General features: G+C 43.1%; 1 protein-coding gene across 1 annotated transcript in view; it reads right to left on the reverse strand.

The window, feature by feature from the left end:
* SNTB1 (syntrophin beta 1) overlaps positions 1–26,214 on the reverse strand; it is a gene marked incomplete at its 5' end in the record, with an annotated part of 117,166 nt that overhangs the window by 20,421 nt on the left and 70,531 nt on the right. Inside the window, one exon of the mRNA XM_082479991.1 lies at positions 21,601–21,808. Coding sequence (XP_082336117.1) covers positions 21,601–21,808 — 208 coding nt within the window. The remainder of the gene's footprint in view (positions 1–21,600; positions 21,809–26,214) is intronic.

Below are 26,214 nucleotides of genomic sequence, written 5' to 3' on the forward strand. Positions count from 1 at the left end.
TAAGCAAGCTGGTCTAGTTGGCTTCACTTTGAGCCGGGGGGTTGAACCACAAGAGCTCCCTTCCAACCTATATTATTCCATGAGTCTATGAAGGACTGGAAAAAATTAAAGAAGTCCAGATTTGGATCACATCATTTAGCTTGCCCCTAAGTTAAAGTTGGTTGTATAATTATGCCATACACATGCAGTCTTTCACGCATATCCGTTGCATGAATGTTGCACCAATATGAATGCAGTAGTCATATAAAATGGTTATTGCAGCCTAAGAGTTTGCAGGATGATTTCTAGTTACCTTGTACCTGAAATCATTTAGAGCTCTATAAAATGCGTATCCTTGATCCTTCTGACTTAGTAGAGTTTAACACTCTGTATTTCCTTTGCAGTAGATTCCTTGCAAAAGATAAGGAATGTAAGGGAGCAGAAAACACAGCATCATATAAACTTAATTCACTGTACGACATACCTTAAGTAAAAATATATTTCACAATTGCATGAGAAAAGCTTAAAACCCTGATGTGTTCTCTTTCTTCTCCTGATCCACGGGTCCACAGAAACTGGTTAACTAATCCAACTCCAGGGGACTCAAAAAGGAAAAAAAAATAAAATTGTAATTCATCTACTTTAGAAACTTCTACCATGACCAAGGATCATTTTGCTATGCATGAAGTCGAGATTTGAAGGTCCGTAAATAAGAGCTCTTTTGCAGTGAGAGAGGAGACTGATTTTCTGCTAATGTCAGGAATCTTTCCAGGGAAAAGCAAACAGGCACTATGCACCAGAGATGGTAAATGCCCCACACCAATTGTTAAAGACACTGATTGCTTTTCATCTTAGAGAAGGAACTCCATTGTGTTTTAAGAAGTACTCTGATGATTTTGGGGTAAAACACATTTTCTTCTACAGCACCTTCTTCAGACCGTGAGAGCATTGTCTGAAATTAAGTAGTGGTAATTTATGATAGCAAGGCTTTGCGAACAGCAAAGGTCCACCGCTTAAAAGATATAGTGTTGATCTAAATGTAGAAAAACCTGCACTTTGCTATCTAGTTTTTTGGTGTTTCTTTTTTTTTTTTTTTTTTTTCCTTTTTATTGCTTCTCAGAAATTGCCAGGGGAAAGCAAGGAAGGGAAGAGGACATTTCATCACTCAAGGGCTGCGGGAAGGAAGACCTGCCCAAGCTGTAAGTCGCAAGGACAGAGGCAGAAGGCAAATCAGACACGTGGGAAGGTCAGAACAGCCCAGCTGGCACCGGCAACTGGGGCCGATCAAGAGGTAGTGGACAGGCCGGCTACAGTTCAACCAACCTTCAAAGCCAGTTTGATTGGTAACAAACCTGTGCTGGAAGAGGTCACATTTTAAGTATTGCTCATAAAGAAGACACAGGGGAAGGAGGAAAAAAGGGACGGAAAGATCGTTAACCTCAGGCTTTTCTAATCAGTTATACTGATAGAACAAATGAACGGAAAGCCTGAAGAGTGGAGGTGAGCACAAAGATGCTATATAAAACAAAACCTGTGCAAAAGTGGAGGCAATCACAACTACCTACCTCTGTGACCTACCGGCGCCTGTGTTCCACCCAGCAATCTCTCCCTTCCAGCACACTCGCACCACGCATTCAGGGTAAACGCGAAGGTGCTATTAGCAGACACCTTTGGGTGCCTCGTGTGTTGATGGATTTTGAGTACGCAAGGCTTATCTATGGGATGTCTGGGCTCTTCAGAATGCAAGTGAGGGTGGCTGTAAACTTCCTTTCCGAAACACGTCTCACGAACGTATCACAGAAAGGTTGGAGATAGCAACTGTCTGAAGTTTAACAAGTATTTAAATAAAAATCACAGAATTAAAATGTGGGATGAACTGTACTTCTAAGACACAGCTCAGTTCTGGGAGAGATGAGCAGCTGTGCTGTCTCCAAAATAAACACTGGACCTCAAAGCAAAATAATCCTAGCAATGAGGGAAAATCACTGAACTTCCCTTTAAAATACAACAGTCCCTCCAGTAAGCCAAGCTTGCCCTAGGAAACAGTAAGGACCATGGCATGGTCTGTATCTTCCCCTTCAGTTCACGGAGCTATTTTGCACATCAGGGTCAGCCCCAGAAGAAAAGGGATCATACCTGTGAATGGCTTTGAGTTAGAGGCCAGAAAAGAGATGGGGAGCTTTGGAAGCTCTACCACATCTCCTGTGCAACTGCTCACGAACAGATACTGTTACTGAGTGGTGGGGAAAACCAGTTTCCCCTAGGTATGACCCAGGATAGCGAGAGCAACCCCTGCTCTCTGCTATGCCCTGCAGGATGCTGCGGAGTTTTGCTGTGAGCAGAGTTTTCTGTTTAAGCCAAGGTGAAGCATTTTATGAGGGAGTTCATCATCATCAGCGGGGTATAATGGTAATTGTACAGGAGCAGAATCAATGTAGAGACACCACAGTTTCAACTCACTGTCTCTAAAGAGTCTATAATTCATAATTGAATCTGACTTCAGCTGATCAAGTGGGCACCAGATTTGGATAAATGAGTAATAATACCCATTACCTCAAAAGATACACACATCTCATCTTTCAATTCAGTAAAAGTGCATGGATTTCTAATCATCAGCTCAAGAACACTTGTCAACAGTGCCCAATCAAACGTGAATGCTGGAGGAGGAGTTTTGATTTGAAAGCATCTTGCAGTTTTAATGATGGCTTAAACATGTAAAATGCCATTTTAAATTATTACGGTGTCTGTTTGGTGAAGGACAGGTAATCATCAATGTCTACTTTAAAACTATAGTAACTGAAATCTGTCCCAGAAGATGTTCTGTGTCTTTCTCTATCACATTGTCTTTCCTAATATTCAGTCTCAGAAATAATGGTCCATCATGACTGGTACCTTTTGAAGACTGACAGATTTGACTACTTTACTCATGGGTCATTATAAATCACAAGTGCTGGAAGAAAAAATAGTAGGGGAGCAATACGGAGAGAACAAGATGTTTCTTTGTCATTGTTATTATGTTGTCTCAAGGACAGTCCAGAATACTGTGTCATTTCAGTCTATTGTGTCATTGATCAATATTCAGTAATACTGACGGACTGCAATGCAACTAATGACCTCAAACAAATGAGTGAATTCACTACATGCCCGGCACAAAAATTTATTATCTTCAAAAACCACTGATAAAATCTATATGTTATGCTTTATCAACTGGTATTTTGAACATGCTGAGAAATATCTGGAGGCCTTATTGAAAAAGCAAAAATTTGAGTAGAATCCTTAGTAATTGGGCTTATTTTTGAAAAAAAGTGGAGCAGCACGGGTTTCTGAAAGTTGGGTGAGAATTAGGCATAATTTGGAATCCAAACCTACTTATTTAGATGCCTAAGTAAAGATTTATGAACACAAACTTCCTATATTTGTCTTTTATTTATTTATGTATTTATTTATTTACCTGCTTGTCATTTTCAATGACATTCAATTATCTGAGACCATATCCTACTTTCAGATGGATAGAAACAGAAAGTCTGTATCTCTGCCAGCACAAAGACAAATCTCCACAAGCTACCCAAGATATTCAAGGAACTTATCTGCTTTCTTGTTGGGGACAAAAGCAGAACTTAAACATGTCATTTCCATTAGGATTTTTTTATCAAAAGTTTCTGATGGGCGGAATGATTTTTTTTTTTCCTCAGAAACCCAGCCAAGTTCCAAGAGACTTCTGCCCACCAAACAGGTTTCCAGTCGGCTACACCTTGGTAACCAGTATGGAGAGCTGAGAGACCATCCAGTAGGTCTTCATGTTGGATCTCAGTATTGGTGGATCCCCGGGTGCCAGTGAAGGTAGGAAATGAAAAGTTACTCCATTTAATAACCAATTCACTTCACTGCTTAACCAGGGCAAAGTTGAATTTTAAAATCTTTCCCCTTTCTGAGAGCTATTATTGATTTGGGATTTGTTAGCTTTCTAAGGAACGGGTAAAGAAGACAAATAAGATCTAATGAGAAAGTGCCACCTGCCCCACTGAGAAGCTGGGAATATCATTTTTCCGCCTTCCAAGAAGGCTTAAGCCAGGCACTGGTTCAGAAATGTGGATGTCTTGATTCACAGAAATACTAGTCTCGCCTGTTCTGTAAACCCTTCCCCGAAAGTAAACCCCAGCTACTCTATCGTAGTCCTTGGCCACTCTCACCAGTAGGAAATTGTTGCCCATCTGGAGCACGTGTCACTGTGGTCGCGGGGCTACTGTGAGGGCAGGTATCATTACATGCTTGAGACACTAACAGAAAACTCGAATTTCTTTTTTTAGCTACATGTTTTTCTAAGATGGTCATTTTTCTAACCCCGCCAAAGTCATTTCAGGAGCGTGATGGTCACAGAAGAAATGGGTAAGTGGGAAGAATGCAGGAGAGAAAGCTCAGAGCTAGAGAAAAACTGCAGTTTGTCATTGGTCCTGCCATTTGCTGGGCAGCTGTCACCACTACCTACCTGGTACATGAAGAAATGCATACACATCCCTAACGCTGCAAAAATAACTGACAAGGCAGCCTCGATGGGAAACCAGTATTACCAACTCTAGCCAGCCAAAGCTCCCTTGGGGATGTCAAGCGGGGCTTGAAAATCAGTCGGATGTTTGCTTGGGATTTACAATACATTTTTAATTCTTGCTGATCCATCAAGTGTTTTTACTTTGCTGACATTCCATAGTTTCGGGCTTTTCTTTGTGGCCAGGAACCTACACTAAAAATGAGAGCTCGGCTTTCAGAAAAGCTCTTTATTTCAGAAGATGGCAGGAGAAGAAATATCCCTAAAGTAAAAGTATCCAAGCTATGAAGTTTGGACTTATGGTCAGGACGTGAGCTGTCACTTCTCAAGAGGCATCGCTTCCCTGACCTGATACTGCTTATATTACAAGATCTGACAAGATCACAGCCCAGGGGATCGTGGCAACAACTCTTTTAATTAATCTACTATCTACGACAAAAACGTAGCAGATATTGAAGGGCATGTGTTAATAGAAATTATGAATATTCAACAGAGACATACGAGGAAGACAAACATAAAGAACCTTCTACTTGGCACTTATCTATGCTGAGCTTTAAATTAGCCACACAGGACAAATGGATTTAGTGCTGTGCCATGTTATTTCATCTAGATTACTAAAAGATACACAATTAGGGCCATCAATCTACAGACCCGAATCCTACAAATATCAGCAAATTACATGCTACAAGCTATGCAATTTTGAAAGCTAATGCTCTTTATCTGGTTCTAATTTTCAGTGTTTCATATTTTTGCAATAACTACAGCATTCAACTACTCATAGGACAATTCTACCGAGAACTGAACATTCCTTTACAAGAAACACTTTGGAGGAATAAAGTTAATTTCCAAGGCTAGTATAAACAGATTGCACGCTGCAGGTTATCTCCCTGGGGCCAGGATGGGAAACTAAGGTTTCAGATTTAAGAATTATCCCTGAAATACATAATTTAATAAAATAAAGAACTTCCTGGTAATGGCATTAGACTTTTGCATCTCTTAAGAAACACATCACATATCCAAAGAGAAATGATTTTTGGCACGAGAGACACAAGATCTCACGAACCAACTGATTTCATCAACGGAAGACTCTTTCCGGCCGTGGGCTAATAAATCACGCCAGCCAGCAAGCGCCAGCCACTTACAGTAAAAACTGCGGTAACACAAACAGAGTAGAACTGGTATTACTTCTGCAGCTACAAGAAAGTGAAAACCCCAAGAGGACAAATACGTATTATCAAAGTCACTATACCTAGTTCTACCCTCGGTGTTAGAAATGTACGTGCACTGAAGTCACGGAGAAATGTTATAAATTATTCTCTCCGGCTTTATTCCTACTATGAAGACAAAGATTTGGCTTTTCATTGAGATCTCTTTTGTAGTTCGTGTTGGCCTAAACATCTTACATATACCGGTATACAAAATCTGAAGTAACTCAGTTGAGTAACACCAGTACAAAACCACAAAAAGAAAACTGGAAACCACGTACTTCAGTAACATTGTCATATGCAAATATTCATATAACCCATTTTAGAAGTACCGCAAATGGGATTGGCTATCATACCAATGGTTTCATACCAAAATTTCTGGATTTTTAAATACCTTGTCCTCATTGGCTTTTTTATTTCCTTAGCCATATGGAAAACAGTCAGGCACAATTAACCATTTGTCAGAAAACAATCTATTAATTACCACCATTCTGTACGAATGAGCTGAAAATCATGTTCTTTGCTTGCCAAAAAGCTTCCATTTCTGCCTCATGTTTGTGCTCAGAACTAAACATAGCTACAGATACGCTCCTTGACATAACTGACCAAGGGAAAAAAGAACAACTGCTGCTGAGGTTTTTCAGAACCAGCAGCCAGCGAGATTTTTTCTAAAGATAGGTAGGGGGTCAGCAGGGCTTCACCTCTGCATCTCATAAAATTCTTTACTGACAGATCTTTGATTAAACTGGGCAGAAATAGATTAAATCCCAATTAAGACATTCATATTTGTGGCAGAGCTTGAAAGAAAAAAGAAAGGGGGGGGGGGGGGAGGGAGAGTAAGCTACAGCGTTTTCTAGGCTTAACCTTAAAAATATAGGACCTGACTTCAATTATATTTATATCCATTCAGTTCTACTGACGTCAATGGATTTACTCCTAAATTATGCCAGATGGAAATCAGGCTATCTATTACCACATTTTCATGCATATAACCAGCACCCCTTTAAAAGCACCGTTTATTCAAAAGTACGTCCTCAGACAGCATCCTCAGATAACTCAGCTATAATCAGAGGAAGGGGCACTCAGTGACGGGGGATGCCGGGGGCGAACTGCAGAGCGATAGAAGGGGAAGGGAAAGAGGAGCTCTGGAGCAAACTTCCTTTGCTGTTATCCACACGTCCACGTAACCTTCAGAACCTGCTGCTGAATTCTGGGCACCAAATAGATATCCTCCGGGGCTGACACAAGACAACATGGTGGCTATTTGCTTTCCTAGTAGAAAAGCAGCGTGTGATCTATGTTACCTCTGAGACCGGTATTCCTATATTTCATTTTTCAGCACAGCAACACTATTGTTTCCAAAACTCTGAACCCCTTGGCAGGTCCACGCAGGGCTACAGGTGTGTAACCAGTATCAGTTAGTGGTTGGCTCCTCCCAACTGTTCTACAGAATTGTTCACTCGCTTGGGTGCGATCCTATAACCACAACCCATTCCTTCTGCTTTGGCTCACAAATACCCAAACAGCTGTTTCAAGTTATCTGAAGGGGCCAGAGACTGAAGTTTTACTTGATACGTCCAGGCTAATGGAAACAGATGATGTACACGACCTTTGACGAGTGCAAACAGCCCCTCTGTCCAATCTGACGTGAAAGAAGACAGAGAAGCTAAAATTCCTCTCTTTGAGGTCTTCTTGCAGCTGTGAAGTATTAATCTCATAGGGTTATGAAAGGTTCAGAGAAGGCTGGTCTTATTCTTGCCAACAGGGGATTTTTCAACACCTTCCAGCCCACTCAACAATTTGTGCACCTGTCTGCACCCAACAGTCTCTGCAGCTCATTGGTGGGCTGCTCCTTCCACTGTCACCTTCCCACAGGCTGTTGTAGCTCAGCTTCATCTCCCAGTCTCTTCCAGTGCTGTCCCACTCTTCCCGTCGCCCAGGCTCTATTTGCCTTTCTACACTCGTCCCTTCGGCTTATGTCCCACAGGAACAAAAGTCACAGCAGAAGGACAATGTCTGATGTGTGGTTCCACGTTTCGTCCATTCTCTACCTTGCCTACTCAGATGGTTAGAGTTTGGAGCAGGGTCTGCTGCTACTGGTACTACTTATGTTGCAGTCTCGCACAATGGCATTCCAGGTTTGCCTAGTCCTTAGGCTCTTTCATACTAACATAATTATTAATATCATGTTATTAACCACAACAATCACCACGAGAATGAGTGCTGCTCTCTTCCTCCTTTCAAACTGTTGGAACAACAAAGCAAGAACCCAACAGTTAGTCAGCTCCTCCTCAATAACCAGCTCTCCCAATAAACACAAAACCAGGGGTCCTCAAGGCAAAACATCACATAAAAGGTTTCCACACTACCCCATGCAGCTGCCCAATCCCTCTCCACGCTGCTCCTCTTTGCAACACCTCCGCTGCCAACAGCTTCTTCCACCTTTTCCAGTTGCCTTTGCCTTGTTAACATCTGCCTGCGGTTTTACGTCTGCACATTTTAACCTCCTTTTTGAAATTCTGGGACAACGCTAATGTATTCTTTAACCCTATGATTCAGGAATGCAAGGGACATAGCAATAATAAGCATTCTTTAAGGGGAATGAACACATGTGTGTGTTTAAACCTGAAGTTTTAACGTATTTCCCCCCTGAAGGGCCCTGCAGAAAGCCTCACGGGATGAGATGAGGCCAGAGGCAACACCATAAAGCACTCCTTTTCATAATAATGTACAAGCTTTTCATTCCATAAGCAAATAGGTAAGCTTCTATTTCCTTAGCGGGCTTCTCCTCAGAGTGAACTTTTTAGACCCGTTTCCATAAACACCCCTGACATTTCCAGTACGAAGCAGCTATAGCCATACTCCGCAGCGCCAGCCTGCTCTGGCCGACGTCTGCAACTATTTTCAGCACAAGATCAACAAGCGAATGTTTGCACAGCAGCATCTACTCAGCAGAAATGCATAAATAAAAAAAGCCCCAACAATAACACGATGCGTTCGCGCAGTTTCAGGAATCTTCACAGCGGCTAACAGTCGTTAGCGTCTCGTGATTAAAACCCAGGTGCTTCCTTCCAGCGGGGCTACAGTTACTGTATGAGCACCCGAAACTCAGGGAATGCAAACAGCATCTTCGAAAACCTTCGCCCAGTCCATTTGGCTTCAACAGCAACATGTTTTTTCTTTTTTTACTTTGGCTTGACACAACCCTTGGTTTTCTCACTCTAGTAACAAGCTTCTTGGCTACCAGGTTGTGACTTCCCCTTCAAGATTGTGATTCTTCTTTTGCACTGACTTCATCTGAAGTTCTGTTTTTTTCCTCCTCCTTCCCTTCCCTGCCAAAACCTATTTTCTCTATGACGCGTTCATTTGTGCTCTCTAGTGCTCTGCATTCAAATTGGTCAGTAGCTTCCTTGGTTCAGGAGGAAGACTCTGACATTGTAGACGCACCATGAAGCAATCCAAATATAAATTTGTTCAGACTGTGAAGCTTAGGGAGCGCAGCTGGATTTTGGGGGGTAATCTGAGGAAAAATCTTAAGGTTCCTTTGAGTACACACAAACTGTTTTTTACAGTGTTGTTTTATAAGCGGACCAAACTTTTTAGTTTGTATTTTTTGGTTTGTGGGTTTGTTGGTTTTTCTTTTGGGGGGGAGGGGGGCGTGGGGGAGTTGAAATAACAAACCCACCCATCCTTACAAAGAAGTTATTCTCTCGCTTAATCTCAGCCCCCTGCTCCTCCAAATCATAGTGTGACTACTCTGTATTGGGAGCAGCAGGTCCAAACACAGGAACACACACATGTGCGCTCTCCTTCTGAGGTACACCCAAAGAAACAGCCACTTTCCCTTTTTGCACCCTGACTATTAAACAGGCGCACTGTATAAACCCATACGGTCTTCCAAAGGAAGAGGGAAAAATCCCTGTACTTAAAAAAAATGTTCCAGGGTATTTACCCATATCTGCAAGATGGTCCTCAACAGGAGTTGGTGAGAATGGGTGTGCTTTTGCTGACGTTGCTGGAGTTAAACCACCCTGTTTGTGACACCCATCTGTGACAAGATGGCTCACTCTTCATAACAGCGTGTCATCTAAGCACTGCCATTTTTTACCAACTCTGACTTTTCTGATCCCTATCTCCAACAAATTTAATTTCGATCATTTGTAATACCTGTGACACTACTGCCACTGTCTGACTTTTCTAGAAAAAAAAAAAAAAAAAAAAGACTAAGCTATACACCAGTAAAACTGATAACACAACTGGTTAGAAGAGCAAGAAGAGCAAGGGACTTAGTGTCACTATTAGACCAGAAAAAGCTGTGACTCCATGGGACATTTCAGCAACAGCAGCTCTAAAATGGACTGCAGAGTTTTCCACGGATAGTATCGTGTGAGTATTACTAAGGGCGATGTAGCACATCTCTATTTAAATTGCATTATTTCTGCGTGCTGTGCTAGTGCCGGAAAAAATCCAGTGTCATCCCAACAGGTTCTGCCATGAGGTGAGGTGTGTTGTAACAGCACCTAATTTCTCCACACCTATGGTATGTGACAGGGTAAGTCCCTGCTGCTTCAACTGTGTGTGAGACCACTTCACTTCTTTCATGCCCACCCTCTCCAGGACTTGGGGAGGCTGCATGTGCCAACTCCTGGTGGGCAACTCAAGCAGGAACGATGCAAAGATGGGGCAGCTTCTCATACATTTAGGGAACTTTGCTCTTCCAGACGATCCTGTTTTGGACTCTCCTATCCACTGAACTCCCTTCTCACCCTGTCCTGTTGCATGTCAGGCTGTTTCTTCTATCTTACATCCAAAGTCTAATGTGAACACAAGGTTGCATCTCTCTGTACTTTGGGTCTTTCTGTTTGATGTCACTTGATTTTTTGTTTGAAGCAGGAACGATCCTCCAGCCTTACTGATCAGTTTTCAATGCACAAAGAGGAGGACAAAACTGTGCATGACCTGTAGAAATCACATTTATTCTGTCCCTGTTTCTCTGTCCCCTGAAGCTGGTTGTTTAGGGCTTACACTAAAACTGAAAGTGTGGCTTTCTTATGTCGTCATTGTGCAACTCTTCCTTCCTTTCCTAATCCTTCAAGAGAAAACATCCAGAAGAAGGATATCGTGCATGTTGGGATTTTTGTCCATGTCTCCATGGGGATGATTAGCAAAGTACTGTGTCTCCCTAGATTTACCATTATAAAATGAAATAAAAATCTGGCCCTTCAAGGGAAGTGTTACTTTTGGAAGTGATGAGGAACAGCTGCTTTCAAAATCAGTGATGCTGGATGCTTCTGGTAATTGAACAATTGGTCTTAGGAACTTACACAGGAGGACTTTGCTGAAGTATTGCTAAATAAGGTATCTGCTAATCAAAAAAATATAGCAATGTTCTCAAATTCCTTGGAATGCCATGAAAATCATTAGGCGGTAATCTCTGACAAGGTTAAATCTAATGTTATTCAATGGCTGTTCCCCAAAGTAGATTCCCTTTTGCTAGTAAAATCATTATCTTACTGTTTAAACATTCAGGCTTTCCTCTCTATTTCACAGTTCATAAAGCACCTTTATGGTGTTGAGATTTTTTTTTTTTTCTGAACAGACAGAAGACAGTTTGCTTTTCCTGCCTTGATTAAATCCTACATCCCACAAGCAGTGAACCTGTGATACCGCTCTACTGTTTTTAATTGTCTCCTTCGATAAAGATGCCAGCACTGTATGTCTTTCCTGCAGCCCCAGCGCGATTTTGCTAAGTGCCTGGCGCTAGTGCCGTTGGGTCTGAGGTTAATGTGTACACCGTACAACTCATTAGCTGTGCATTACTATCAGAGCCAAAAATCAACATGATGATTGATCCAACAATATGTTTGGGCTTGGGACCGAGACTCAAATGAGGTCTCACCAAAAGCAAAGGTCAGCAACTTGGCATGAATTTTGCTGTGCACAGAGAAAGCTTTTCTTCCAAACTATTCATCAGGGAAGGTACAAATGACAACTAATATGGGCCTCATTAAAAACGAGAAGAGGAAACCCCTTGGAGAGGGCAAGGAGCCTCCCTCACTATCAATTTTTTTTCAGTCCTTTCCTAAAGCTTTTATTTACGTTACAGGAAAGACAATGGGGAGCTTAAAGGTAGCTGTGGGGCTTGGGGTTTAGGAGACTCGTTACACTAATTATCTTGATGTGCACTATCAATTACTGTCCAGTTAAGCAGAGAAGATAACTCTGCAGGCAGAAATAAATCTTCAGAACTGAAGGATCTGGGGGAAGGGAATAAAAGCTTTTTTTTTTTTTTTTAATCAGCACTATTACTTCTTTTAGTTAAAACTCCAGTGTCAAAACATTTCCCATCTTAAAATAACTAAAATAAAACAGACACTAGTTTAAGAGTGGGAGAGAGGAGAGGAATGATACAAGAAAACTTTTCAACCATGGATTTGTTTCAAGCACAGTTCTTACGAGGATTTCACTCACAACTCAAGTACTCTTGTCACAGTCAGGCCCCAAAACAGTACTTCAAAATATGCTATTTTACATATGGTATCATCATGTTCTTTCTTCCTCAGTAACCAAGGGTGTTGAAAAAGCTATTGATACAACAATTAGGCTGCATGAGAAATACTTCCCTGCAGTCTCAGGAGTTGCTATGTTGCAATATAATTATCTAATGGCACATTTTTGTAAAGGCTGTCATGGTATTATGGGTATAATTTTATTTTTACAGGATATGATAATAAGGTAAAAGGCTGGCGTTAATAGCCTTAGGAACCTATTACCTAAACAGAGGTTGAGGATTAAAATTGGACTGGATTTGTAGAGTCTGCATTGAGTAAATGTCTTGCCACACTGAAAATTATAACGCATATAACTTTTCCCTCTCCGCTATTTTTTTTAAACTCTCCTATTCTTCTAAAGGTCAATCCTTCTTTCCAACAGAGAACACAGCTTCTTCTCAAAGTATTTTTAGAAAATCTGTTTATTTTTCTCTGTTAACAGTTGTTTGGCAAAATAGGATACATGGCATATATTGCTTCTGCTTGCACCACCAGCGATACTCTGCTCTTCCGCAACACCCCTCAAACATTAACCAGCTCATCTGTCCTAAAAGCACTTGTGGGTAGAGATGACGCACCTCTGACTGCAAGCTGAGTGGACGAGCAGGATGGGGCAATGCTATGCAAAAAGATAGGGGAAAAACCCAAATGTTCTCCTCTAGATTAGGGCATTTTTACTAGGAATGGCTCTGCTTTTGCCAGGAGTTTTCTCCATGGGGATCAGCTGGGGGTCCTGCGGGAAGAAGGGCTGCAGGGCGGAGAGAAGAGGGTTTTTTTATGGCCTATTCTGCGGCTTTCTAATCTATTTATTCATGCCATTAATCAAAAAGCTGAAATGGGAGTACTAGAAAAAACCCTCTGATGACTGGGGTGAGAGGAATTCATAGTGGGCAGAGCCTGAAGGTCAATGCGCCCCTAATGCGCCCCTCCATTCCCCCGAAGGTGATTTTTAACTTCAGAAGACAAAACCAGCAAAGGAGAAAAAGGTCACTTAGAACAGAGAAAATGCAGCTTGACGGGAACTTAATATTTGGAAAACCTGGGATTTTCTAAGGTGGACAACCCCTTTCCTTTCAAACTTCTTACACGCAGGCAGTAAGAAGAAAAACGCAGACAAATGAGCAAACGCACACAGCGCGAGGGTGTAGCTCTTGCAAAACACTATCTTCCTCAGCACCCATCGCATCACAGTGATGTGTAATCAGGGCAGATCAGCCCCGGGGATGTAAGCAATCTGTTTATCCTGTACAACTGAAGCGGGATCTGGGGGCCAGAGGACGAGCTGGGTGTTCACAGCGCTGCTCGGGTGAGTGCGGTTGATTAGGGAGATGCTCAGGGTTTTCCTATTGCTCAGTCTACATTTGCTTTGCTTTTTGTTTCAGCTGAGTTTGCCCAAAAGCATTGCCTTAATAGCAGCCTCCCCAGCCTGGATAACCACTCCGCAGCATCTCCAAATGCCCGGGATGAGCTCCACACCTTCCCCAACCAACGTGCCGGTCTGCTTTCTCCCACCCTGCATCCTACAGCTGGGCAAGAACAGGCGCTCCCCTTTCCCGCCCTGCCTGCACCAGCAGCAGGAGGCAGAAACACATCGGGGCAGAAGAAGACCAGTTGTTTTGGTGCTTAAGTACTTAAAATAATTGGGAAGGGCACCCTCCGCTCCCCACTGATGGCAGGGCTGGATACAGGTTCAGTAGAGGTCTCTGCTTCCTTATGCAACATGTGTTTTATTAAGGAGAGGCTCACGTAGCACGTAAATCGCATTTGAAAACCAAGGAGCATCACTGGCTCCAATTCCTTCACTGTCTTTCTTGCAATGTTTACTGTCAGAGGCCGAGAGGAAAAAAGGAGGCCTTTCACCTGCTTCTGAAGGAAGGGGATCAAAGCCTTCCTTCACATCATACCTGTATCTTTCCCAGGTTTTTTTTTTGCAACTGAACTTGACTGCAAATACGTTCAAACACGGGCTTTCAAACCTGAGAAGCCCCAGAAGGTAAGCTGATCCCGCAGATCACAGGTTGGGCAGATCACAGGTTGGACAGAACCAACTGCAGCTGCCAAGGCGAAAGATGGGGAGGCCCAACATCCTAAAAATTTAGCAAGATCTAGGAAGAAAATCCCTCGTCTACCAAAATCTAGAAAGTTCCTTGTCCAGCAAAATCCAGCCCAGCCCAGCCAAGCAGCAGTTCAGGTTTGGGATATGTAGAAGAAAGAGTTAAGCATCTATGCCGTGGCAGCCACGCTGTGCAAAGCAGCCGGTGCTCAGGACCATGCCAGGACGTGCTCCCACAGCCACCGCAGAGGAACTGAGAGAAACAGCTCCTACGCCCCGGGGGGGTGCAGTGAACACCCCCCCCCCCCCGTTTCCTTTCGTCATCCTCTTCTTCTTCCAAGCTGCAGCCCATCATTTCCCCTCTCAAACCCTGCCCCGGGTTTATCGGTGGGGCATCTGTAGAGGTGCCTCTCGCAAGAGAACCACAGGCCGGGCCGCCACATGGATCCCACCTGTGCTCCGTGTCCCTCGTGCACAGGCACGGCTGCCAGAGCGGGAGTCACATCCCCCGGCTCGTAATTCCTCCTGATGCAGGAAGAGAGAAGTTAAATAAAACTCCACGGCGGGATGACATTAAAAAGGAAACTTCTCCTCGTTCCCAGCGCTCGTAGGAACAGCAGTAGCAATATGCTGTATTTTATAAAAAAAGGTTAAGGCAGTTGTTGGGATGGTTAGATCAAAACGGAGGGAGAGCAGGCAGGGCGTGATTACCTCTGCTGGGATGCGGCCAGAACTAACACAACCCTCGTGGGAAGGGCGAGGGGACGTGCAGGGCCTATCTACACTTTTACACGTTCATACCCGTTTACACAAGTTTACACTTCAGCTTAATTTCTCCAAGAATAATTTAACACCTGAAGGCTACCGCAGGCACAACGGCGCTCGCTCACTATTTAAGTGCGGTCTGTTGTTATCTCAGAGGGGTTTTCCTGCACCACAACAACCAGACTGTACTGCAGAAATACAGACTTTCGAGCTCAGGTCCTTCATGCGTTTATCATCATATTCCTATAATTTTTCGTGATCTATTTACACGTGTTCTTTCCAATCCCCTCGCACTGAGCACTTCTGCCTGACTTAGAAATCTATCGTCTACTTGGCCCTCGTTGGCACAGGAAGAAATAGCACGTGTGTTACGGATTAAGACCGGCAAAGCCTTTAAAAAGGTACGGTGAATGAAATGGCTGTTTTCAGCCTCAGTTTTCCTTAATATATCCATTTACTGAAGGCACCTAAAGCAAGAAGAGAACAATGTTACTGTTGATAAAAGCAGCCTGTGCGGGAACCTCGCTGAAGCTGGGAGAGGAAATTACTCTTCATGCTATTTCAGGTTTACGTCTTTCCTAAGAACAGGCTGATCGTTATCCCAGATAATGAAGACTGTTAATGTAATTAAGCACTCCGTTGTGGTGTTTTACAAAGCAAGCAAATAAGTTCTGGAATTAATAAGATGCAAGGTTAAGTGACATGGGGCAAAAGCAGGACTCTTCATTTGGATGTAAGTGCTCCACAGCGAGAAATTAGCTGGGATTTAAAAGTACAATTTCTAATTTAGGACACACAGAAGATTTTCCGATTTGAGGTATATGTAATCTCCAAAAGGTCAGATCAATTTTAAGATTATGACCAGCTGTATATTATCAGTATGAGAAACTGGGGCCTTCTCTAACCACTCAAACCAGGAGGTCAGGACCAAATTGCCTTGCTCTTCTTCCTGGGCATTACAGATGGGCAGCATTTCCAAACATGCCTAGATAATTAGTAAAGAAAACAGAGACTGAAAAAAAAAAAAAAAACCAACCCAAACCTGTAGAGACTAAAAATTGCAAAGGAGACCACCTTACAGGAATACAGTTTCCTTGCAAAGAAATTAGGCATTTGAGTAATAGTTTTCCCAGCAAACGCCCATGTTTCTAGCAGGTTATTTCTCTTGTTAAACCATACGCTGATTTTCACTGGGGGTTAAGACGCAGTACAACCCAAAACCCGCTGCAGTTTTAGCCTAAGCACCCACAGGTACTGTCCAGGGCCAGAACACTGACCTAGGGGTCAGCACAACCCAAATTTTATTCCGGAACATGCCGCAGGTTCCGACTGTGCAGCCTGAGGAGGCAGCTAGCCCCGAGGAAGAGTTACACACTGCCTAACGAGGCAGCCCCGTTTCCCAGTCCCTGCCCCTCTGCTACAGGCTCTCACTCCTTCTCTTGCCCTAGGATTTGCATTTGTCATAAAACCTGCAGAAAGCCAATGCTACCCCACCCAAATGTAACGAGCTTTGTACCAGCGGAGCGATCTGATCTGGCTCAGGGTCAGACAAACGCTGCCACCACCATGATGGACAAGCTGGGAGAGCTAAGGGGGACGGCAGCGGCCCCAGCCAGGGACACGGCCATGCCTGGGTTTTTAAAATGCTGCCGAGCAGCTGCTGGGTTTCATGGGAAGGTGGTTAAAATCAGATATTCACAAAGTTAAATAAAGGCAAAAATGCTTTAACTATGTGATGGGCTGATGGTTTTCTCATGCAAAGACATTTTAAACTCGCTTTTACAATTTGGAAATTATGTAAAATTTTAAGACTGAAGTTTCTCTCCTGTTCTTTGAAAACTCATTTATCTGTGATGAGAACAACAACGTGACTCTGTCATTGTCTACTTGTGCTAACCAGTGAACATACTTCCAAAGGAAATGGTAAAATAGAAACGTTTTAATTTCATACTGGGGAAAAGAAACATTTCAATACACTCTCATGTCCTTTGCTTAAATCTTGTTTGGACAGCTTGCATGGCTCACAATCTTGCTGTTATCAGTCCCTCCTCTGAATTAGAGCGAGAGCAGGAAGATAAATATAATACTGTAATATACGGCTCGATACCGAAGAAGATCACTGTGCTGTGACATGCCTCGCGCTTCAGCTCTAACACAATGATACGGTTATCTACGGGTTGAGGAGACTGAACAGCCCGTAATATATTAACACACTTTCATTTCAGAGATAGTGTCAGGAGCTGAAAAATAACTCCAATTCACCGTGCCGCTTTGGTTATTTCCCCTCCAATATCAGGTGTTTTCTCCCCTCTGATCCCCACACCAGATCCGGGGGAGCAGAGACACGCTTGCCCTGCGTGGGCAGAGCAATGTGGACAGGAACCACGCGCTGGGGTTAAGATCTAGTGAGAAGAGCCCATAAGGGCACTTCTGCTGCAGCTTCAAATATCAAAGACAACTCGCAGCAACTCCTATTTTTAAGTTTCTCAAAAGAGCTTTGAGATAATTTTTAGAAGCCCACTGCCTGTAAGACATTTGACATCCAGAAAGGAAAACAGTCTCCAGCTGCAGAAGCGCTTTTTCTTTCCTCCAAGCCCACATTTAAAGTGTCACTGGCACAGTGAGGACAGGGAGAGATGCAGAGCTCGGGGTTTCATTTAAGTTTTCTTTTTTAACTGACCCAGCGACCAGCCTGGCGCCTGGCTACAGCTTCCCCTTCCCCTGAAACCGGTCACGCTTTCGCCTGCGTGGCCCACTGCTGAATTGGCAAAAGCTACTTTTGCAAAACCACTTTTGCCAGAACACCTTTCCGTGTTTGCATTAGAGAGGCAAAAATGTAGATAAAGCTTTTGCCAACGATATCTTGGTCTATTGGAACAGACGTTACGAAGTGATAAAATAAACTACCATTTCCTCAGTGGTTTAGCTCTCCAGCGCATGAGCCGAATTTGCTCCTCACGAAGGAACTCAATGGTAGGTGGATAAGCGTGAGGAGAAAAGCAGCGATGCCTGTTTCAGCTCCCCTGCATGCCACAGGACGTGCAGAACTATAAAAAAAGCAGGGGAAAGGAGAGGTGGGAAAGACATTTCTACAAGGATTGAAAGGATTCCTGGAAAGAAGAGGGGCAATTAACACACACATGAAAAAGCTCCTCCGTTAGGATGACATTACTAACTTCTTTTTTTGCCTTTGGTGACTAGAAGTATCTTTACAGGGAGCATTAAAAAAAGGAAAAAGCTGGAAAGATTAAAACCCACATGTAGCTGTTCCCTCCCGCTTAGCACGCTTGTTAATCCCGCAGGGATCGCTGAAGTGAAAAGACAAATACAAGAAAGAAAAGGTGATGGGGAGCACACACGCTTCATTACAAACTGGTTCTTGACATTTCTCTTAGTTACAGAAAAGTTTTAGGACACTGGTGACCAATATAACTCCCTAATCCTTGGCCAGCTTCAGAAACCCTTGCCATAACGTCAAGGTCGGGACAAGGTTAGTGCCTTAATAAAAGAGGGAATATGGCATCTCTAATGATTGCTCCTGGCTATTTTTCTCCTTACCTATAATAACACCACAGTGATTATTTGCTTTCTTAAAGTGATGCAGAGCTCTTTGCTTTACCTGCTGACGGACCCTCACTGCCCACCCCGGGCCACAGCCAGGGACCTGATGGTGGACCTGCAGGATGGACGTTTCATGTGGAAGACCACAAATTCAGGGCTGTCTTCACAGGGAAGTCGGAAGAAGGTGGAAGAATCCTGTTAGCATGCAATTGCATAGAACCTTAGATAACCTACCATTTATTTTAATGTTACCCACCTGAGGGAGGCTCCGCTAATGAATCTATTTTTATAGTACCATAAAGGTTGAAGTTTAGAGCTAAGTTTAGAGCAGAGACATATAAAAAATGTCAAGCCAGGAAATAGCTTAATGAAAGCAGAGAGTAATCACCGCAAATTACAGTGAAATTTCTATGGGATTACATTTTGCATTCCCCAAACAAGCAGAGGAATTCATCTCACTTAGCGTCATGCCATTTTGCTGAGAATTCACTGTAAGGATATGCTATGTAACATAGAGCAATGCCATAAACGCTGTCTAAAAAGTTACAGTCTAAGATGCTTTTCAAAACAGAGTTCAAATTTCTTCCCACTGCAGTCCATGGACAAATAGCAAGATATGCCACAAAATATCACGGAGAAAAAAATCTAAGGGTAATATTAGGAGGAACAGAAGGCATATGTTTTATTTTCCTTGTACTATTAATGAGGTTCTTTTCTAAACTCCAGCATTTAGGAACAAACCAGCAGTGGATGTGGTAGGGAAGTTCACCCCAGGAGAAGAAAGCTGGTATTCCTGGTGTGCTTCCAAAAATCACTGCAGAATTTAATCTCTCCCCACTGGCAAACCCAGGTGATGCACAAGGAGCATCTAGGAAACACCCTGTGGTCAGCACCTCACCTTAGCTGCCTTGAACACCTCCTCTGAAACAGTATATATACAGTTTGCATATATACAGTATATATATCTTCCCCTCTCACCCTGCAGGTTATCTTTCTTTCACCCAGGCTTTACAGCCCACAGTCCAGTAATAAAATAAAAGCCATTTCACATTGCTTTTTACCATATGCAGTTATTTTCTCTACTTCTCAACAGATCTCCAACATGAGAAGAAGCTGGGAACTTTTGACCTCACTCTGTAACTATTGCACAGCTCTGGATGGTTAGTTTAGCGAAAAAAACATGTTGACTTTTGGGTAACAATGTCACTGCAAATCTCTCAGGGCTAATTCTTGATGACAGCCACTGTAAATACACTGGAACATGCACAGAGCTGCAGCCTGGCCCTATTAAAGGCAACACAAGTTTCGCCGCTAAATTCAGCAGGATCTTGAACCAGTCCATAATGAGCAGCATGAAATAAGATCTCAGTCCATAAGGCAAAAAAAAAAAAAAAAAAAAAAAAGAGGAGAAAGAAGCATATGAATGGGATATTGTGTAGCAACTGTAAGGAGAGGAAATTCATAAACCAGAAGTGTGCCACGTGTCTGCTTAAAATGACCTGTGAGTATTTTACATGTAAGGTCTATATGATCTGCTACAGAGCAGTTACCCTTTCAGAGGACAGTACTTTGCAATAGAAAAAGCCTCTTATATTCAGCTTTTCATAAGTTTATACAAACAGATACAAAAGGGAAAACAAGATTAAAGACCCCACGGTTGTACAGTTTAATATTGTTAAAATTTTCTTACCAATGCTTTGGTGTTTTAACTCCAAATTATCCCCCCCTCAATTTTTACATTTTCTACAGCACTAAGCCACACAGTCGTACTGTCCTCCCCAGGCTGCACGGGGAAGGACGCATACAAAATCTGCCTGAAAGGTTTTGCAATCTTTGCCTTGCTAAAAGACGTGTGGACTGACCCACGTTTTGCTAAGAATTAACGGTGTGCCTTCTTAAAGCATGCTCGATAGAAATATGGCACCTGCACCCGTGGCTTCCATATTTTCATCTACAAAATTCCAGACGGAGCTAAAACGTACGGTATTTTTTTCAGGGCAATCGCAGTCAGCTTTCCACACCTGTGCTGGATGCATAGGTTGAAAGGGCAGTGTATACATTTTTCCACGCACCCCATCTGGAGAGGCAAAGATGCTCTGAATGGCCACCCAGGCACCATCTGGATGGGAGGTATTTCTAGGCACAATCCTAATGCTTTTACTGTAGCAAACCCGCACTTATCAGTTGGTGCAGTGCCTAAAACAAATTCTGAGACTACTGAATTAAAACCAGATCATCCATACTGATACCGTGCCTGTGCATTCGTGGGTTGGCTTGGCTCTCCACAGGTCAATAGATCCCTAACTACTTTCAAACTGAACACCAGCTTTCCCCCATGGTGTGAAATATTTTTGAGACTCAAAGTGTGCAAGACATGGGGTAAGAGTTGCAATTGCAAGCTTGGCCTTCTACGAAGATCAGCTCAAACGCTGGGTTACAATTAGAGAACAAGCTCCCAGGTGCAGCACGTACACCACCTCGTGCTCCAGTCCATGCCCAGCTCCTGTGGCCGGGCACAGCGGAGGGGCGGACCAAGGACCAAGTAACTGGTTACTTCCCAAACTGGGATTGGGAAGGGGGCGTCTCATATACATGAACAGGAGACATAACAGCAGGGGAGCTCAAGGCTGGTGTCAGTTTTTGTGACTCGTGTCCCATGCCTGAACTTGACAGATGATGAGACTTTTCATTTGCCAGGAAAGTCTTTGCTAATTCTCATACAGAAGGAAAGACTCGGGGGATCTTCCAATTTTTGTTTTGTTTCGTTTTGTTTTTTAAAGCACAAAAATTGGCACGTTAAGGGAAGAAATGTCTTCATGGAAAGCTAAATCAAACCCCAGAACCTCATTTAGCCACTCCACTTCCAGAGAAGGCTGAATTCAGGAACAAAGAGCAATTGAGAAAGAAAGCGCTTAGAAAGGAAAATAAGAATGTTTTCGTTACCTTTTCTGCAAGCCAGCCTAGATGCCTAATCTCTCGACTTCCAGCAATCCCTGTTTTACCCAGCTGGTCTCTGACCTCTGCAATCACCCTGGGGATGAGCTCATTGACACTGGAGTGGATGGCATTGAACCAGGCCTGGGCTGTAGCCGAATCCTTACTCCTGAGCACCACGGTGTGCTTGGCATCAGGTGAATGAACTTCAATAAGTCTAGAAAAACGGGGGGGGGGAAAAAACATTATGTTCACTCAGATACCATTAGCAGCTAAATTTATTACCTTGCTTAGTGTGAACAAGAAGGATACTAATATCAAGACCTAGCCCTAAAAACTTACCTTTACAACACCTGATTACGGTAGGATCATCTTAACTGAAGCCAGGTCTGTACTGACATTACGCCAAAATCCTTGAGAAAGGGATTTGCCAATGCTGATGAAACCCCACATCTAGCACATCAATAGGAGTTTCAAACATAAAGGCAAGAGGAGCATTCACCTGCTAACATTCACTGACATGGCAACCACCCAGAACTGCACGGGGGATGACTGCGGAGAAGCCGGGGATAAGCTGCTGCCTTCTTTAGGTGGATATCACAGCACGCCCAGAGTTTCTCAATGTGCTTATGTTACACATACAGAGCTAAATGAAAACCACCCTCATCCCAAATGGAGGAGTTTTTCTTAGGATTGCGCTGTGGTTTCAGTGACACCACTAAGCATCAACCAGAAGCCCACCGCAATGGGCCTGCTGCAGGAGTTACCAACATCCTCAATGCTCCACTTAGATCCTGCTAACAGCGGCAGCAAGGAATTGCTAACCACAACCGTGTGATGGCTGCCGGCAGGCGTCTTTTGCAGTTTTCCAAACTCCTGTGGACAGAGATATTTTTTTTTCCCAAAGCACATGCTTACTAGACCATCCTGTGGGCTTCCACCCCACCACTGTGGTTTGCAAAGCAGAGACGAACACAGCTTTCAGGAAAATGAATCCTGTCCGTGCTGGTTATGGGACCCGTGCCAACACCTTTGCTAACAACAACAACAAAAATGCTTTGAGGGGCAGCTGCAGCTATTTCAGCTCTGTTCTCAGTGAAGCTATTAGTTATTAGTGGGGCTTTGTGGGCTCTTTATAGCTTTGTGGGCCACTTTTACTTGAACATTTGTTAAATAACCCACTAAGTAATAGTATGGTTTATCTTTATGTAGTGATTATAAAACCAAGCCCTGGTCATTGCCCATCACTCAACTCCGTATCACAGTTGTGCTTTTTCATTATACACATACAGTGACTGCCCCTGAACGGCACCCACACAAATTCGACCTGGGATGTGAGCCTAAGCACGTACTTCTGTCCTGTGTATTGTTGCCTGATCTCTGGGACACACAACGATTCCCTTCTGTAGCAGAAAAGTAATTAGTTCAGTGGAATTTATTCAGGTTGAAGTTCAAGACAGTACCGTAATACAAATATTTGTTATGCAATTACAAAATCCTGTAATTTGGAGCTTAACTAACAATTAAGAGATTTTAATTAATTGGTTAAACCAGAGCAGAATCCAGAACAGAGGGTGACCTGATCTGCACAGCTCTCTGGGGGTGGGAGAGCGAAGACCGCTGGCCTCGTGTTTGTCCATTTTGGGAAGGGGAGGTCTCCACGTAGACACTGCTCTAAAGATAGACAAGGTCATGATTTTCCAAACTCAGCAGCTGAACTGTTCAGGGTCCTAAATCACTGTTTGGATAGCTTAAAAAGTGGGTTGATTTTTCAGAAAGCGCTGAGCCAACACAATAACGCATGTTTCCTCAGTAAAGCTGCTGGAGCTCAGCACTGTCTGAAAATAAAGGCTCTTATTTAGCCGCTCCGGGATGTACCGAGGACTCGACTTCAGGTACCGAAAGGAAAACTCCATGTCAGATGATGCAGGTCTGGTGAATAAGAAAACTTTGTTTGTAGATAGGCACATTCCCAATCACACTCTCATTTTTTTCTGAACTGCAAGAAAAAGCTGCCTCCTGGACGGTTATGATTTAGCCATTTCTGTCCAATGATCATTACAGTCATGCACAGCTACCGCACCCTGGTCTGTCTTTCCAGGAGAAACACTGCTCTCCCACTGCTGTAGGAACCTGAGTTTCAACTTCTTGTAGGCAGCTATCAACAGAAACAAACTATACAGATTTTCAAAGTACACTGTGGTAATCAGTGAAACATTACTTATTATTTACAGAGCACTTTTTGGCAGAAGATGTCACGGCATTTTACAATTGAGGTCAGCAACAGCATCCCTGTTTCACCACCCAAAAAGTGGAAAGCTGCATAACCCAGAGGAGTCAGGGAACAAGCCAGGAGCAGCACGTAGTATTTTCTGCACTCTAGCTCCCATTTTAATATATCTTTTTAAGAGAAAAAAATATTTGGACAGCACAGAGGTATTGTGCTGGTTTTGAAATGTTAATGCACTGTATGGATTGTGTGAAACAATGCTCTTCACAAAGCCTGTGGTTTCTATAAGGGAACTCCCACCTCTAAAGTCACTGTGTATTGTGCGGTAAACAAAGTGCTGAACAAGGACTATAAAGAGTTGCAAAGGAACAGCAGCAAAGTTGTGTCATTTCTTTGTAAGCTGGAGTTGTAGCAGGCTTTGTTTTAAGAATAAATTACCTAGAACTGAATGAGCTTCCAAATGGCAGCTCCCTTCCCTCCAATTTAGAACAGACTGAAGTTCTTACTTAAAGCAAGTGGATTAACATACAAACAAGTATTTTGCTACCTGGGCCTTCATCAAACTGTATTTCCCTCGATGGTGGCTATTTAAGTATTTCTACAAGAGTTCTGTCCCCTAAAATAATGAACACTTTTAGTTAGCTCTTAACCGTTCTGTTTAAGGGGTTCTAAACTATATATTCTAATATATACACATTCTACTGTGATATCAATGTATATATACCAGTATATATATGCAAACGCATAAACTGAGCCATGTTTGCAAAAATACTCTTGAAATAGCATCCCTCGGTGACTCCCAATGGGGCTATTTTGGGGACTGCTTGTCAGTCGTCGTTTGATGGTGATGCACTAACAACTGCAGAAAGTCTACTTTGTTCCCTTTGCTGAGTGACAGGAAGATTGGACAATACTGCTACACTTCTCAAAAGTGAGCTCAAAATGGGAATAAATGCTGCATTGATGGGTCTGAAACTAAATCCTTTTATCCACCACGCGGGTCCAGCCCGAGGAATACATCTGCAAGCATCATTCCTGCGCAAGCTGCTAGGTAGGGCACCTTTTTATTCATACCATAATGACAAAAGTCTAAATCTTCAACTGCCTGAACTCTGCTACTGGCTATTTTCTGTAAGATCTGGGCACTAAACTATCTTTAAGAAACCGGGCTTACAGATTTCTGCTCAAGATCCAGGACTCCTATCTCTGCAGTCAGTTGGGATGGAGATAACTCACAGAAACTTAAAGTCTTGCTGGAAACCCACAGGCTCCGAGCGCAGTCAGATGCGGAAAGCCCTGCATCCCTACAAACCCTTCTGCCTTTCAGCCTACGCTGCTTTGATTCACCAGTCCCTTTGGATGATGCTTTTTGTATAACAGCCGACTGATGGCATTTCCATATTTTTTGAAAGGCAAAAAAATACCAGTGACCTTAGTAAACTTCAACACTAAAGCACTTAAATATTTCCAGCAGTCCAGCCATTGTAGCTTTGATTTGTTCCTTGGCTAAACTGACCACCGCTCACTGACTTCTGTTTATCTGCAGTTCAGTGATAAAGTTCCCTTAAGTCCCCACTGAATTGAAATATTTAGGGCAATGCCACAGCTGTGTTTATTCTCACACTCCACCACAGTTATGTAAATACTGCATATGGAGCTGTTTCTGATAAAGCCCATACCAACCCAAAGGAATTATATGTTAGCTCTAGATGGCTGCCAAGATGCGCGGCATCTCTCCAGCTTGGCAATGCATATGAATGATATCACATTTTCTCAGAGATCATTTGGCAAACCTTATAATAAGAGAGTAATTTTCTCTCTCCTTCTCAAAGAGTCCCCCTGAGCCAAGGAGCATTGCCAGCATCCCCTTCTCCACCTGCAGAACACGGGGGTGACACGAAACCTCAAATCAGGACACCTCCAAATGCCATAACCTTGCACGTGAGAGGCCAAAACTCCCTCCCGCGCTGCAGCACCCAGAGCTTTTACTTTACAAAGGATCAGAAGAAGTTGAAATCAAATGTTTGATAGACCATACTCATTCCACATTTGATAAGGCCTCTTTCTGTAGGAGTGTTCATTATCTAAGAAATAGCTTTTATCAAATCTCTTGAAAGCACTTCTCCCACCAGCACTGGCTCAGGACCAAATCAGGCACTGATTTACACTTTGTGCCTTTTCTTGGGTCAGATTATGCATTCAGTGACTGATTAAAGTGTAGAGTAAATCCCTTGAAGTTAATGATAAGCTGGAGCCAGAGTTATTTGAGTCCATCACGCTACTTTGATTTCGTACCAGCATAGCCAGGAACAAAACACTCTGCCACTGACTGCAAACTTAAAAAGGGGGCGAGGGCCAAGCTGCCCACTTCATCTCCTCCATCGTTATCTGCA

The sequence above is a fragment of the Vanellus vanellus genome (genome assembly GCF_965231255.1).
Source record: "Vanellus vanellus genome assembly, chromosome: 2".
Classification (NCBI taxonomy): Eukaryota; Metazoa; Chordata; class Aves; order Charadriiformes; family Charadriidae; genus Vanellus; species Vanellus vanellus.